Source organism: Melospiza melodia, chromosome Z (assembly GCF_035770615.1).
Source record: "Melospiza melodia melodia isolate bMelMel2 chromosome Z, bMelMel2.pri, whole genome shotgun sequence".
Taxonomy (NCBI): domain Eukaryota; kingdom Metazoa; phylum Chordata; class Aves; order Passeriformes; family Passerellidae; genus Melospiza; species Melospiza melodia.
This window is the reverse complement of record NC_086226.1, coordinates 37334662-37349355: the sequence shown is the minus strand read 5'-3', so window position 1 is coordinate 37349355 and position 14694 is coordinate 37334662. Positions and strand designations below refer to the sequence as shown.

At 41.4% G+C, this 14694-nt stretch overlaps 2 protein-coding genes across 2 annotated transcripts; both read right to left on the bottom strand.

Annotated features, from left to right (window-relative positions):
* Window positions 1-115: 115 nt before the first annotated feature.
* KGD4 (alpha-ketoglutarate dehydrogenase subunit 4) lies at window positions 116-7318 on the bottom strand. The gene is made up of 4 exons (XM_063180213.1): window positions 7206-7318; window positions 6115-6178; window positions 1621-1823; window positions 116-407 (listed from the first exon to the last, which is right to left on the bottom strand). Exons 1-4 carry the CDS (start codon window positions 7242-7244, stop codon window positions 390-392), a joined length of 324 nt encoding a protein of 107 aa, XP_063036283.1. The 5' UTR covers window positions 7245-7318; the 3' UTR covers window positions 116-389.
* Window positions 7319-7535: 217 nt separating this feature from the next.
* CENPH (centromere protein H) lies at window positions 7536-14442 on the bottom strand. Its single transcript, XM_063180073.1, has 9 exons — window positions 14276-14442; window positions 14128-14183; window positions 12871-12919; window positions 12419-12493; window positions 11692-11748; window positions 10746-10809; window positions 10414-10465; window positions 9092-9252; window positions 7536-8367 (listed from the first exon to the last, which is right to left on the bottom strand). The coding sequence occupies exons 1-9, from the start codon at window positions 14440-14442 to the stop codon at window positions 8275-8277; spliced, it is 774 nt and encodes a 257-aa protein (XP_063036143.1). The 3' UTR covers window positions 7536-8274.
* Window positions 14443-14694: the final 252 nt, after the last annotated feature.

Sequence of the window (14694 nt, the reverse complement as noted above, 5' to 3'; positions counted from 1 at the left end):
GACCCTGCTTGAGCAGGAAGGTCAATAAAAATGACCCATTGTGGTTCCTTCCAACCTGATCCATTCTGTGACTTTGTGATCTCAACCAGTGGAAAAATAAAATGACTCTGTTAGATTGTTGACTTTTCAAATGGCTAATTAGAAAAATATTTTAATGGTGCAGACATCATATATATTCAATTGCTATTAGCCATCAACATAAAATCCTTCTCAGTCACAAACAAATCAGTATCTTGTGTGTTGTGTCAATCTTCTCATCCATCATATGGGATTTTATTAAAGCTATCAGTATACAATAATTTTTAATATTAAGGCGTTTTAATTTAATGCCTTTATTGTGAATATAATACCTCATTCTTCAACAGTGGCCAAGAAACTATCTTCTACATTTATTCTGGACCTCCACGCTGTAAAAGAAAATCATACAGTTAAATATATTCCACTAATAGAACTTGAAACTGAGATAAAATTCTCTTTTACACTGTTACAGACTAAGAGACACAGTTCTAGTTTTAATATTGACCTATATAAGAACAGATAGCGTGGATATCAGCATCCACCAGTCATGGCTACATTTTTTTCAAGGGAAAGTACAAAAAAATTGAGCAAGACAACACATGCCACCTACAGTTACAGCTGCTTCCATGTCTCTTTCTCTGAAGAAACCTGACTCTTATCCTTCAAAAGGTCTGACAAACGCAATGCTAACAGACACAAGTTTTAAAATAACTTTCACTGCCTACATTCCAAACTGCAAAGTAAAAACAAAGCCAAACAGAGTCATTACAATCTTAATGAGAAATCAGAAAGGCATTCAGTTAATTATTTTTCCAACAAAATTATTTTACAACTTACCTCACTGTTAACCAAACATGCAAAAAGTCAAAAAGTGTATTACTGTGGGAAATAACTGATTTTACTTCTACTATATAGATGCAGCCTACTTGCACACAAGAAGATTTCTAGATTTCCTCTACTAACACGGTTATGCTATTTATGCCCTTACCATTTAACAAAACTTTGCAAGCATCTTTTCATTTCAAACTCACCATCACCTCACAAATTCCTTGTGCATTGTCCCTTTTCAACCATCAGTTTTTACAACTCAGAATTGTTGCAGAATAGAAGCAGGTTTTTCTTGCCTTTCATGTAAAATGTCATATTTACAAGTATTGCAGAAAATACTTATATCAAGTTTAATAAAATGTTTCCACTACTAGAAATACAACAGTTAATTTACTAATAAATAACTTATAAAACTAATTTGAGAAATATTTTGTACTTTGATCACCTGGTAATAGCCTTTTCTGGTCTAAGAACGTCTGTGATCCTGCTCAGCAAAGTCAAATTACACTTTAAACAGCTGTTATAAAACAGGTAGTGGTGACAATTAATGCAGGCTGTGACTATCACCAGCTTACCTGCACATCTGTTCTAAGTCCAAATCTCTCTAGTCAGTGGTACCATGCTACTATGCAGTGAGATTTGGTACCTTCTGTATTAAGAATTGGTACATCGGATACTGCATATGAAAACCATGAAAGCCCAGGGCACACTCTTATAAAGAATTACTATGTAGCACCATACCAGAAGAAGTAGAAATTAAAGAAGAAAACTTACTTGAATATACTCAATCTCTTCATCTGACATTTGTCTCCTTCTGTATTTCTGAGGTAAACTTCTTGCTAATTCAGAAGTGTCTGGTGTGCCTTGTACTCTACTAACACGTGAAATATTTTGAAAGGCCGGTGATGTGCCTCCTACAGATTCCTGTGCTTTTGAAGCAAGGAGAGATGGCATACTTGCTTGTAGAGATTCCTGTACTGAAACCCAGATTTTAAAACCATTTACAGAAATATTACTAGACTGTAAAATTAATAAGCAGCCAATAAAATCTACCATTGCCTGAAAATCTTATTCACTACAACAAACACCTAAAAGAATTTAATCACTCTACTTCTCACAACCTGTTTTTATTGTTGTTAAATGTATCAAGTGCAGACTCTAAAAATGCTGACAGTAGTATGAATGGCAGAAATGCTGATGTGGAGATGAAAGATCAACATACACCCTAACAATGGCTTTTTCACTGAGAAGCTGTACTCGGAGAAAAAGCATAAAGTTATGTAAATGTTTGTGTATGGGCAATTATCTAGAAGATAACTGAGATGATGCTTTTAGTTTACTACAACTGAAAAGACAGACAAGTGAAAAAGATCTAGAGGCTTACAGAAAGATAAAGCTCGCAGCCAGAACAGGCCGCAACATGCAATGCAGGGCTGCACCCATTTTTAATATTACAAAATGGCATCCTATCACATTTTGTTAATGATGTGCAGAATGACCACCAAGTATCAGGCATCAGCAGTCAATGTTAATGAAATGTAAAGACCAAGGAGTGCATGAAGTTCTTCACAGGTGAGGATCAGGAGCTAAGCTTCAGGAATTCACATCAGAAAAGTTGCCTTGATTGTGCAGATAGAAGAGATGACAAAAGGGCAATGTCACAGTCAGTGTTCCAAACCTTAGGTCTGTCCCACCATAGCTGATTTTACAATGGAAATATGCAGTTGCCCCACTAGGCAGGACAGAGATCATAGCAATATGTTCGTTTCAGGACTCAGTCCTATATATGGGATAGGATCCATCCCAGGTGATGAGGGAGCTGGCAGATGAGCTTGCAAAGCGGCTCTCCATCATTTACCACCAGTTCTGGCTCACTGGTGAGGTTCCAGAGGACTGGAAGCTGGCCAGTGTGACTGCCATTCATAAAAAGGGTGGGAAGGAGGATCCTGGCAATTATAGGCCAGTTAGCCTGACCTCAGTACCAGGTAAGGTTATGGAGCAGTTTATACCGAGTGCCAGCACACAGCACTCACAGGATGGCCAGGGTGTCAGACCCAGCCAGCACAGGTTTAGGGGGGACAGGTCGTGTTTGACCAACCTGAACTCCTTTTATGACCAAGTGACCTGCCTGGTGGATGTGGGAAAGGCTGTGGATGTTGTGTACCTGGACTTCAGCAAGGCCTTGGCACTGTCTCCCACAGCACACTCCTGGAAAAGCTGGGAGCCCACGGCTTGGACAGGAGCACTCTGTGCTGGGTTAGGAACTGGCTGGATGGCCGGGCCCAGAGGGTGCTGGTGAATGGTGCTGCATCCAGCTGGTGGCTGCTCACCAGGGGTGTCCCTCAGGGGTCTGTGCTGGGGCCAGTGCTGTTCAATGTCTTTATTGATGACATGGATGAGGGGATTGAGGCTTTCAGTAGTGAATTTGCAGATGACACTGAGCTGGGATCGTGTGTCCATCTATTGGAAGATAGGAGGACTCTGCAGAGAGACCTGGAGTGACTGAATGGATGGGCACAGTCCAACAGGATGAGGTTTAACAAGTCCAGTTGTCAAGTCCTGCATTTTGGCCACAGTAACCGCCAGTAATGTTACAGGCTGTGGATGGTGTGGCTGGAGAGTGCCCAGGCAGAAAGGGACCTGGGGGTGCTGGTGACAGCGGCTGAACACGAGCCAGCAGTGTGCCCTGGTGGCCTTACAGGCCAGTGGCATCCTGGCCTGTGCCAGGCACAGTGTGGCCAGCAGGAGCAGGGAGGTCACCCTTCCCTGTACTCGGCACTGGTGAGGCAGCACCTTGAGTGCTGTGTCCAGCTCTGGGCCCTCAGTTTGGGAAGGACCTTGAGACACTTGAGTGCGTCCAGAGAAGAGTGACAAGGCTGGCGAGGGGCTTGGAACACAAACCCTGTGAGGAACAACTGAGGGAGCTGGGGGTGTTTAGCCTGGAGAAAAGGAGACTCGGGGGTCACCTGAACACTCTCTAAAACTCCCTGAAATGTGGTTGTAGTCAGGTGGGGGTTGGTCTCTTTGTCCAGGCAAAATCTGACAGAATGAGAGGACACAGTCTTAAGCTGCACCAAGGGAAGTAGAGGTTGGATATCAGGAAAAAGTTTTTTAACTAACAAGTAATAAAGTACTGAAGTGGTCTGCCTGGGGAGGTAGTACAGTCACCATCTCTGGATGTGTTTAAGAAAAGACTGGATGTGGCACTCAGTGCCATGATTTAGCTGAGGTGTCAGGGCATGGGTTGGACTCAATGATCTTGAAGTTCTCTTCCAACCTTCTAGTCACCCTGTGATATGTAAGGGTATAACACCTGACAAAGCTGAATGCTTCCACAGAAGTCCTTCCCAATGCTCCAGAAAATTGAGCAAGACAAGTGCAACATCTAACAGCTGGACAGAAGCTCTATATAACTATAAAATAAGCAGCACGGAAACAGCAGGTGCAAAAGCATGTGAGCAGCTACAACAGCACAGTTTTGCCTGCCTTTGCTCTCCTTGGCTCCAGCAAGACCAATGACCACAAAGGAGAAGGGCACCTTAATGAAGTGTTAGCCTTAATGAATCCGACGCAGTTGCAGGATTGGGACAAACAATCAAACACTTGCAGCACTGTGATGAAACTACCATTGAGAGGCATATTAAGAAGCTGTCAGTCAGAAGACGGGGTCTGAAAGTCCCAAGGTGGTTCAGTAATAATGGAAGATCCCAAACAGAGCAAGGCAGAAGTGAGCCCATCAGGAGTAGCATATTTATTGTGAACAGGGGGCAAAGTATTTTTGTTTCAAGAAATAATACACCTTACATACTACAAAAAAAAAAAAAAAAAAAAAAAAAAAAAAAAAAAAAAGCAGTTTCTCCAAGTTTGTTTCACCGACCACAAAAGTCCAGAGATTTGTCAAGGATTTTCCTCTACTGTATGTTTCAGTCTGAAGTGTAGTTGGAATAGACTCATTAGTGAATTAAAAACACGAGAACTGCAGTAATCAGAAATTTTACTGTTGCTGCTTTAGTTCTATTACAGTCTCTACTACATCTCTCCCTTCCCGGTTTGAGACCATAATGTTGCAGCATTAATAGGCCCATTGGAATTTGGCTGGCCTTTCACATCCCTAGTTGCTCTGAGGAGCCATTTAGTGATGTAGGAGCAACAATCTGGTACAATTAAATGCAGATTTTGCTACAGCATTCAAGCAAGACAAAGTAGGTTGCAGTTTACTAACAAGATAACAGATCCTGATGAAGGTAGAAAAGTCTAACACACTTAAAAGATACAGTCACAAGAGTCTTCTGACACAGAGATAAGCAAGAGGTCAGAAACACATTTTCAAGCTTTTGAGGAAGTAGTTCACTGGCATGAGAGGTGGTGCATTTGGCTGAACTGTGCAAAATGTGCAGAAGTTTTACAGAAAGTTATTGCAGAAAATAGTTCCTGAAGAGTTCACAGGCAAGTCAGAAGAGGCATTTATATGCACTGTGGAGGCTTTCAAATGTTAAACTAAACTTCAAGCTAAACTGTGGGCTTGGTAATCCTGACAAATAACTAGGCATAGTATAATATCAAAAGAAGTGAGAATAATGTAACAGAGCTTTTAAAGACAACTTGTACTTTTCTTTCAGATGCTTTTTGACCCAAAAGGACTTCTAAATCAACATATTGCTAATATAAGTTTGTTGTTTAAATATAATAGTATTGGGAATACCATAAATATCAACACAGGTATAAAAGTTAATGACAAAGATTGCAATGAATTTTTTTTTCCCTTAACATTAGTTAGTAACACACGAAAATACTTCTTAAAATGTACAGAGGGTTGGATCTCCCAGCTATAATTATGTTTTGAAAAAACAGCAGAAAATACATCACACACTTTAACTAAGAAAAAATGAGGAAAATGCAACATCATTTATGCAAATATCACTGAATAACTAAAGCTGCTTCAAACTGACTTGGGCACAGTAACTTCAGTAAATATTAATATTTGGGAAAATGGGACTTTATATAAAGTAGAACACAAACACTGGAAATCCTTGACAAAAAAAAATATAGATCTGCATGCACTATGTGTCTACACACAGCTGCACAGAAAAGAAGTTGTGGAGAAAGTTCAAGAGTTGCCTTCAAAATAAACCAAGCATGTTTCAAAAACCTCACTTCAACTCAGTTCAGCTGTAGAGCTGAAAGAGAGAAATTGGGTCCCGGTTTTTAAATAAAACAGTCCATGTAAAGAAATGTGGCGCAAGCTGTATCCATATCCAAAATACTTACTTTTAGGTCTGGGACCACTTTTTCTGTCTGGGAACTTTATTAATGGAGTATGTGGCTTGACTACCTAGAAGGAGACCAGGCAGTGGGAGAAATAGACACAGGTTACCGTGAATAATAAAATGTATCAACCAATCACTCTAAACAGCTGCTCTCTGCTGCACTACTCTGATAGACTTACTGCTTCTTGAAGTCCTAAGTTCACCTCAGGAAGAAGTCTACTTTAAAAAGTAGTCCTTCACCCTGAGGTCCAGAACAGGTACAGGCTTTGTCTTCCTTTTCCCATCAGTCTGTGTGTATGCAGAAACAGCCACTGCTATTGCATAAATGCAATCACAATGCAATGTGCTCTGGTTAGAACCCATCCAGAGTGCTGCGTCCAGCTCTGGGGTCCCCAAAGGAAAAAAAAACATGGACTGGAGTGAGTCCAAAGCAGGGCTGTTAAGATCTTCAGAGGGTTGTCCTCACCTCTCCTGTAAGACAGGCTGAGTGCTGAGGTTGTTCAGCCTGAAGAATGCTCTGGGGAGACCTTACAATCCAAAGGGCAGGTTTGGATTAAAAACATTAGGAAGATTAGGAAGAAATTCTTTATTTTGAGGGTGCTGCAGCACTGGCAGAAGATGCCCACAGCATCTGTGGCTGTCCCATCCCTGGAGTGACTAAGACCAGGTTGGATGGAGCTTTGAGCAACCTGGTCTAATAAAAGTGTCCCTGCCCACGGCAGGGGGGTGCTGCAACTAGGTGACCTTTAAGGTCCCTTCCGATCCAAACCATGCCGTGGTTCCACAGTGCTTTAGCACACGGAATCGCGAGCCGTGCTCTGCCTGCACAAAACACTTTCACCTTACAGAGGCCCATCTTAGGAAGGAGCTGCCAGCCAGCTCCGCACCCGCTGCTATCACAGCGTCCGGCACCTGCGACACCGTGTGCACGCGGCTGCACAGCTCTCCCCAAGGACAACGGCCGCCCCAGCGGCGTCTCCTCATCCCGCGGCCGTCTCGACCTGCTGCTCGGTGGCAGCAGCAGAAGCGAGCCCCGCCGCCCGAGCCAGGGCTCCGGCTGTCTCAGACACGCCGTCCCGGGGCCGCCCTTACCTGCACCGCCCTTGTAGCGGCCGCCATTTTGCTGCCCATGGTGAGGAGCCTGAGGGGCAGCTCGGGGCCCCGCCCACAGCCACCAACGCCGGTACGGGCGGGGCCTGTCTAGGGGCGGGGCCTGTCTAGGGGCGGGGCCTGTCTAGGGGCGGGGCCTGTCTAGGGGCGGGGCCTGTCTAGGGGCGGGGCCTGTCTAGGGGCGGGGCCTGTCTAGGGGCGGGGCCTGTCTAGGGGCGGGGCCTGTCTAGGGGCGGGGCCTGTCTAGGGGCGGGGCCGCAGCGGAGGCCTGGCCTACCGTGAGTTAAAAAAAACTCCAAACCAAGCAAAACATTTTCAGTAAAATCAGCGTTTTATTATTAGATCAAGGCATCCACCTACAAAAAATAGCTGGCGATCACTCACCAAGTTAAAACTGAAGCTACAGACCAAGATAATAAGGGACACTACGCATTCCTAAACTGTGCTATGCCCCAAGAGTCAATTTCCTTCAAACATCAAACAAAGAACACCAAGTTAAAAAAGCGCAAATTCTAGTGAAGACATGCAATTCAAACATTGCTTAGCTGCACAGTCAACAGTATGAAGTCACCTCTGCAGACAAGAGTCAGTGCGAACAGGAGGAAAAATTTTTGGTGTTTAAAATTATACATAATGCCTTAAAACCAAAAATAGTCCCAACTCCAGACTTGCCCATAAATTTTCCTGACTGAGAATTTGACTGGGACTGAGCAGGGTTGTGCACCCTGCTTGAGCTCTATGGCTGCTGGTCCCCAGGGAAGGGGTACAGCAAATCCTCAGTTTAAGTCCACTTCTACGTGAAACCTTGAAACTTTTCTTGTGTTCTTGCTGCCTCTCAGAGGAAAAGAAGAGCTTAGACAGGACAGCCTGAGAAACAAATCTTCAGGTAGTTTCATTTCATCAGCTCTACTACCCCCTTTGACACAGTCTGTTTCTCTGGAGAGAACAACATCTTCCAGAAAAGTCAAATTTTAAAATTTAAGATACACAAAATTTATCAAGTTTGGTTAAAATGCACACAATGTATAAAATAAACACCACATCTCCTGACTCACAGACTCACTACATTTTTTTCAAGCTGTAGAACAATTGCCTTTAAAGATTCATCTTCTGCCCAGTTAATTCTGCTTCCAATTATGATGTTCTATAAATGAGAAAGATTTACAGGTTAAAACAAGCCCTTGTAAAGGACAATTCCTAGTAAAATATCTTAAAGAAAGTCTGCTTTATAATTTTAATTTGAAAGCCCTTGAAATTCACAAGTGTTTGAAGTAGGCAGGATGGAGGGAAAAAGGAGAAAGGGAAGTATTGCTTTAGATCCTATTGTTGATACATAGGCAAAAAAAACCCAAATCCATGCTTTTTTATTTTCTAGAGGGCCTTGCATACTACCTCTATGTTAAATACAGAAACCTAGAGAACGTTTTTAAAAATATGAAATAAAGTTTGCCTCAACAAAAATAACAGTTAACATTCCCACCCTGCCATTCTGGATCGAAAAGGGGAATTTAAATTTAACCAAAGAGAATTTGCTCTACTTAGGGCTGAGAAAATTTCAGGAATACAAAGCCAAGAGATAGTTTTAGACTCTTATCTAAATGCCAGTACAATGTTAAATTTCTTGTTCTGAATTTGAGATGTAAGACTGTCTCTAAACTCTGCAAAAAATAATGCAAAGATGCTTGTGACCATTTCATTCTCTTAGCCTTTAAAGCAGAAGTTTTTCTTCTATACACAGTTCTTCCATTGTTAAACTTAAAGGTTTTAACAACACAAAATGGTTTTCTAAGTTATATTTGCCATACAGTATAATATCTTGAGTGTAATCAAAAATTGTAAACTTGGTTCTAAAAGCCACACAACATTACCTGGAACACATGTTGAATTATTGTAGTAATCCATCTTTCTTTTTCTAATTTATAAAGCATCTTCTCTCTTTCACATACATTCACATATGCTTGTTTCTCCTTTTGCTTTTTCTTCATGGTACGAATTTGCTGTAGTTTCTCTCCTCCATATTTTGTCAGTGCTGTTACATTATTAGGAAAATTAAGCATTAAATAGTTATGTGCACAGTAGAACTGAAGATACTCTTTTCCTCACAGCCACCTAAAGCACTTCCAGTGCATAATCCTTATTTCACACTCCACTCCTTCCCTCATATATTCCTCAATATATTTCTTTTACGAAAGAAGCAACACACGCTGTGGCTACTTGGTTATCAAACTATATCAGCTGGTTCCCTGGCCAACTGTAAAACAGAACGTACATTGTATGCTGCCTGCATTTCCCTCACACAGGGAGGAATTTGCATCTCTTTCCTATACCCTGTTTTTGAGTGCCACAACTTTTATAGGTCTTTTTTATACCTTTTAAAGACCCTTACTCCTTTTTCAGATTTCACTGAAACCAAATTCCAAAGTCATACAAGGAGAATATGAACATGACCAGCGAATATTACTATTTTTATAGGAAACCAGGTTAAAAACTAGACTGATTAAAAGTGTTTAGGGGCAGTTCATGTGTTGAAAGAATGCCGGCAGAGCATTCCTTCCTTTATCTGCAGAGATATCAGTATGCTCATTTTTCCCATGTGAACAGTTATTTCACTGTGTTCGTTCATTACTGTCTACGTATACACAACTCCCTGCACGTGAATCAAACAATAGCTGTTAGAATTGGTGGCAAACCTGGTCACGAAAGAAAGAACATTCAAAGAACACATTTACCATATGAAGTTCTGAATATTGATGTCACGTCTAAATTTGACCCACTCTAACAAGACTACTGAAAACCAATATATGTATACTTCTTTCTAAGCAAATTCCCTCTCTATTCTGCAAATACCTCATAAATGTGCCATAGGACAAAAAAGTATCTTTTAGGTGCTGTAAGGCTGATTTAAATGACTAAACAATGTGTAACTTTCTGAGGAGCTTACCTGAAATAATAAAATGCTGCCACATTGTTTTTGAGTATTGTCTTGCATCTCTCATTCTAATGTGTCAGTCTCACAAGTAGGGAACACAACAGCTCATCTCTTTCTACCCTTTTAACAAGTTTTATAACTGTGTTGAGTTTTGCTGCTTCCCATGTAAATTAATATTACTACAAGAGTAACTTTAAAATATGAACTATATGAACTCCACATTAAAATACAAACCAAAGTCAATACAGGTAACACACTTACAGAGTCTTTCCGTTTTAATGTCAATCAGCTGCTGTTCCTTCTGATGTACTTGCTGAAAGAAAACAAGAAGTATTTTCCAGACTCTTGTCTTCAAAAATACTGAAAGATGCTAATTCAATCCCCAAAAACAGCTAAGGATAACTCTAAGCCAGACTTACTTACATGATCACTTGAAGTAATCCTTAATTTTGACAGCAGTAGGAACTGCACACGTTACCACATATTTAGTTTTGAATGACTTGTGCAGTCATGCTGCTTTCCAAGTGCACTCCTTCCCACGCTGAGGTTGATTTACCTGCACTACAGTAACAGAAGCTTCAACTGCCACTCACCTGCTGATAGTCAATTATTGTCCAGCTGAGCAATAGTATGCGTTGCATTGTTTCCAGGATCAGACTAAGGAAGGAAACAGTTACATACCTTAAGACCACTAATATAAGTCAATATCATAAATGTTTAAATCAACTTTATTTAGTTTAAATAAAGAATTTCTGATTTCTCCTAATAGCAAATTAGTAATATGTGTCACTTCTTTTTGCACTTACACTTACAACATCCCTTCTTTTTACAGTTAATACACTCAGTGTCACTGTAGAGGCCAAAGAGTTCCATTACTTCCCTCTCAATTCTTCTAAGATTTCATTTAAGTCTGCCCAACATTTTACATCACAGAGTTTGGATGGCATCAAGAAAGCCTAGCCAACTGGAAATGGCTATGAATTAAAGCTCCTAAATCAAGGAGATGCAATCCCTTACCTGTATTTCTGACAGAAATTAAATTTCTCATATTACACTTCATATGCATCCACCTGTTAATAATTGGTAGGCAACAAAAAGCTACTTTTAAAAATGTTTAAGCTTTCAGTTCTATTTCAAAGACATTTTGCTCCTACATAGTTAGTTAATAAAGGCAGCAAAGCAGAGGCAAGGCCCTGTTACAAGCCTGTAATGTGTTCAGCTATCATAAATGCAGGTAATTTAGGAACTAAAGACAAAAAGCTCTCTTGGCTACAAGCAGTTCTCACTAGTGAATCAAGAGTTATGATCTCTGTAATCAAAGGTGGGTAAATTCAGAGCCCAACTGCAAATCTACCATGGGTGTATGAAGTCTGATCATGCTGATTCTAGCCAGAAGGTAGACACTATATCATTCTGTCAAATCTAGAAAAATGAAGCTTGCTTTCACAAGAGGTAAAATGAAATAATCTAGAAATGTGTCACAATAAACTGTGCAAAGTTCATTGCTTTCTAGCTGTCTGACTCCCAAGAACACCTTACCGTGAGTCCTCGTCATCTTGTTTCAATTTGTTTCTGAGGGCATCCGCAATTTGGGTCCTGCATATTGCAAGAAATAGCATATGACTGATGAGAACTCATAAGAAACTGAGAAAAGCAGGAAACAGAGAGAAGCAGATTTAAATAAGTAATATAGGAACATAATTTCCAAGATTCCACTTTTGTCCACTTTCACATTGGAATTATATAAACAAAATACTCAGTACCTTTTAAATACAACACTCCTTAAATAATGGGGCTTAACTCTCAGGACAGGAAAGATACATCAATGATTATTTGTGAGAATGACAACTTCTTTTTCTCTTGACTAACATATTTGGACACCATTAATCCCAGAGTCTACAGAAAGAAAGCTGGGCAAAAGTGTAAATTCAAATAAACAGCCATGAAACACATGCCTAACATTATTAAATTCCATCTTCTCATAGGCATTTGGAAAATGCTGCCAAGAAATAGGCTTACTGATCTGTACAGTCACTCTTTCCCAACTGTAAAGGAGCTTTTGGGTGTACACATTTCAACCTGTAAGTTTTTTTGTTTTGGTGGGCTTTTTTTTGCTTTGTTTTCTACAGCATTCCTATTGTTCAATGGTACTTAAAATCTCCCCAGTCTCCCATATCACTTTAAAATCCTGTACCTATGTATATATGCATCTATGTACGCACACACACAGAGAAAAGCTCAAAGTAAAGGGTGAAGAAAATTCTACCTTTGCAAGGCCAACGTCCTGTTCTGCAAAGAGACTTTTGCATTTTCTAGATCTCTTTTCAAATTTTGTGTGGCACTGAAAGACAAAAAGCAATTAGACAGACAAACTGAGTGTGAAGATAACAGAGTTTAAAAGCAGTGTCACATTTTAACTTGCTTTCTACATATCTAATTTTAGAATTTTTCATGTGAGCCACAAATCATTAGGGCCAGGATTAATTTAGCATGTGGAACTATATTAGCGAATTCTAGCCATCATGTAAAGGACTGCAAATTTAAAACCCACATCAGATACAGAAGTACATTGGGAGGATGAATACAGCATTTCTTCCCCACAATTCTTCTTAGTTTCCATTATTTTCACCAATCTTTTCTGAAGTACTGATTGTAAATCCAGCAATTCACTAGGAAGGAATAACTAGAAGAGAATTTTGAAGCTATCTCGTGACATACCTCTGGCTAAAGTTTTCTTCAATTTCATGATCAAGGAAATTTTCCTGACCTGCAAAAGACAATGTTGCTAAAACAAGCACAACAGAGACTTTTAAATACAATCTACAGAGCACAAACGATTAGCATTTTTGTATGAACAAGTTATTTCTTACTTCTACCTCAAAGCTTTATTATCTTTTACTGTCAATGAGGCTACGCTATCAACCAGCTGTATCAGAGAAAAAATTAATTTAGCATTTTTTAGATAAGCTAGAGCTGGTTCTTGCCATCGCTCTATGTATGCCACTGGATAGTTCAACAGAAGAGCATGTACCCAACTGCACCCTGGGCTGTATCAGAAATGTGTCCAGCTGGTCAAGAGAGGTGATTCTGCCCCTCTACACAGCTCTTGGCAGACTGGTGTGCTGCATCTAGGCCTGGGATTCCCAACATAAGAAGGACATGGATCTCTTAGAGAAGGTCCAGAGGAGGGCAATGATCAGAGGGCTGGAGCACCTCTCCTATGAGGAAAAGGGTGAGAGAGTGGTTGTTCAGCTTGGAGAAGGAGGATGGGGATTTTGCTGAGTCCTTGCAAATGAAGGAGCTTACAAGAGAGCTGGAGAAGAGCTTTTTACTAAGGTATGTAGTTTGTATTTGGAAGATGGTAGGTTTAAGTTAGATATACTGTGGGGTGATGAGGCACTGGTCGAGAGATTGCCCAGAGAAGCTGTGGATCCCTCATCCCTGGGAGTGTTCAAGATCAGGTTGTCAGGTTGAATAGGGCTCTGAGCAGGATGATTTAGTGGAAGTGGCTGTGCATGGTGGGAGGTTAGGAACCAGATGTGTTTAATGTCCCTTCTAACCCAAATAATCTCATGACTCTACAGGTAATGGAAACACCTTAAATCAGTATTGCTGCCAAACAGTTTGACAAACTTTTGGCAAGACTTCAGCCCCAGTGACCAGATTTCTGAAAATCATCACTACATGTCAGGTGAACCTAAAGTTCAAACCCAGAAAAGGAAGGAGAGGACAGCGGGCAGCAGCTATATGGCATCTTTGCAAACACTCAAATATGTCTCAAAAGCTGCATAGAAAATGTGTTAAAATGTACAGCCAGGAAAAAAACCCCCATCATTATCGTAAGGCACACTCTTAATAAATAATTAAAGAAAAGATTAACAAACTATGTAAATATATATTTATATATTAAAATATAAATGCCACATCCCGTTCTTTGTTAGTGCAACATCCCACTGCGGGGAGGGATATACTTACCGGCAAGAATAGCAGTGTTGTGCTCTATGAGCTGCTCCTTCAGTTGGTCCCTCATGCTGCGGCGGGAGTAAAGCGACAACGGTCAGAGGCTGCGCATCCCTTCATCCCACCCCCGGGCTGCTCCCCGTCGCGTCCCGCCAGCACTAACCGGACCAGAGTGGGGACATCCAAGTCGCCGGAGCCGTCGCCGCTGCCCTGGTACAACGCCGGGGCCGGAGTCGGCTCCAGCTGTCGGGTCGGAGCCGGAGCCGGGGCGGGGACCGGGGCCGGGGCCGAGGCCGGGGCCGGGGCCGAGTCCCCGCTCAGCGCCGCCATGATAGCACCTTCAAAACGCGCGCCTCGCGCCCCCCGCGCCTGCGCAGAGTAGCGGCGGGGTGGCGCTGCCCTCAGTGGCCTGGTCCCGTACGTGCAAGCGAAAAAAGAAAATAACATTGTCAGAGCACTAGGTAAAGCGCAATAGTTCTTCCCTCTGACCTAGTTCTCACATGGAGATAGACGCAATAGGTGCAAGCTACTAACGGAAGTAAAAAATTGACTGCAAAAAATAAGCACTAAGTGAAGAGAGCT

Coding starts and splice junctions, on each gene's coding strand:
- CENPH (XM_063180073.1), bottom strand. CDS start 14,442: ATGGCGGCGCTGAGCGGGGACTCGGCCCCGGCCCCGGCCTCGGCCCCG. Junction 10,466..10,745: donor CAATAATTGACTATCAGCAG/GTGAGTGGCAGT, acceptor GTTTTCTTTCAG/CAAGTACATCAGAAGGAACA. Junction 8,368..9,091: donor TAATTCAACATGTGTTCCAG/GTAATGTTGTGT, acceptor TCTCATTTATAG/AACATCATAATTGGAAGCAG.
- KGD4 (XM_063180213.1), bottom strand. CDS start 7,244: ATGGGCAGCAAAATGGCGGCCGCTACAAGGGCGGTGCAG. Junction 6,179..7,205: donor CCGCTACAAGGGCGGTGCAG/GTAAGGGCGGCC, acceptor GTCTCCTTCTAG/GTAGTCAAGCCACATACTCC. Junction 1,824..6,114: donor AAGTGGTCCCAGACCTAAAA/GTAAGTATTTTG, acceptor TCTGGGTTTCAG/TACAGGAATCTCTACAAGCA.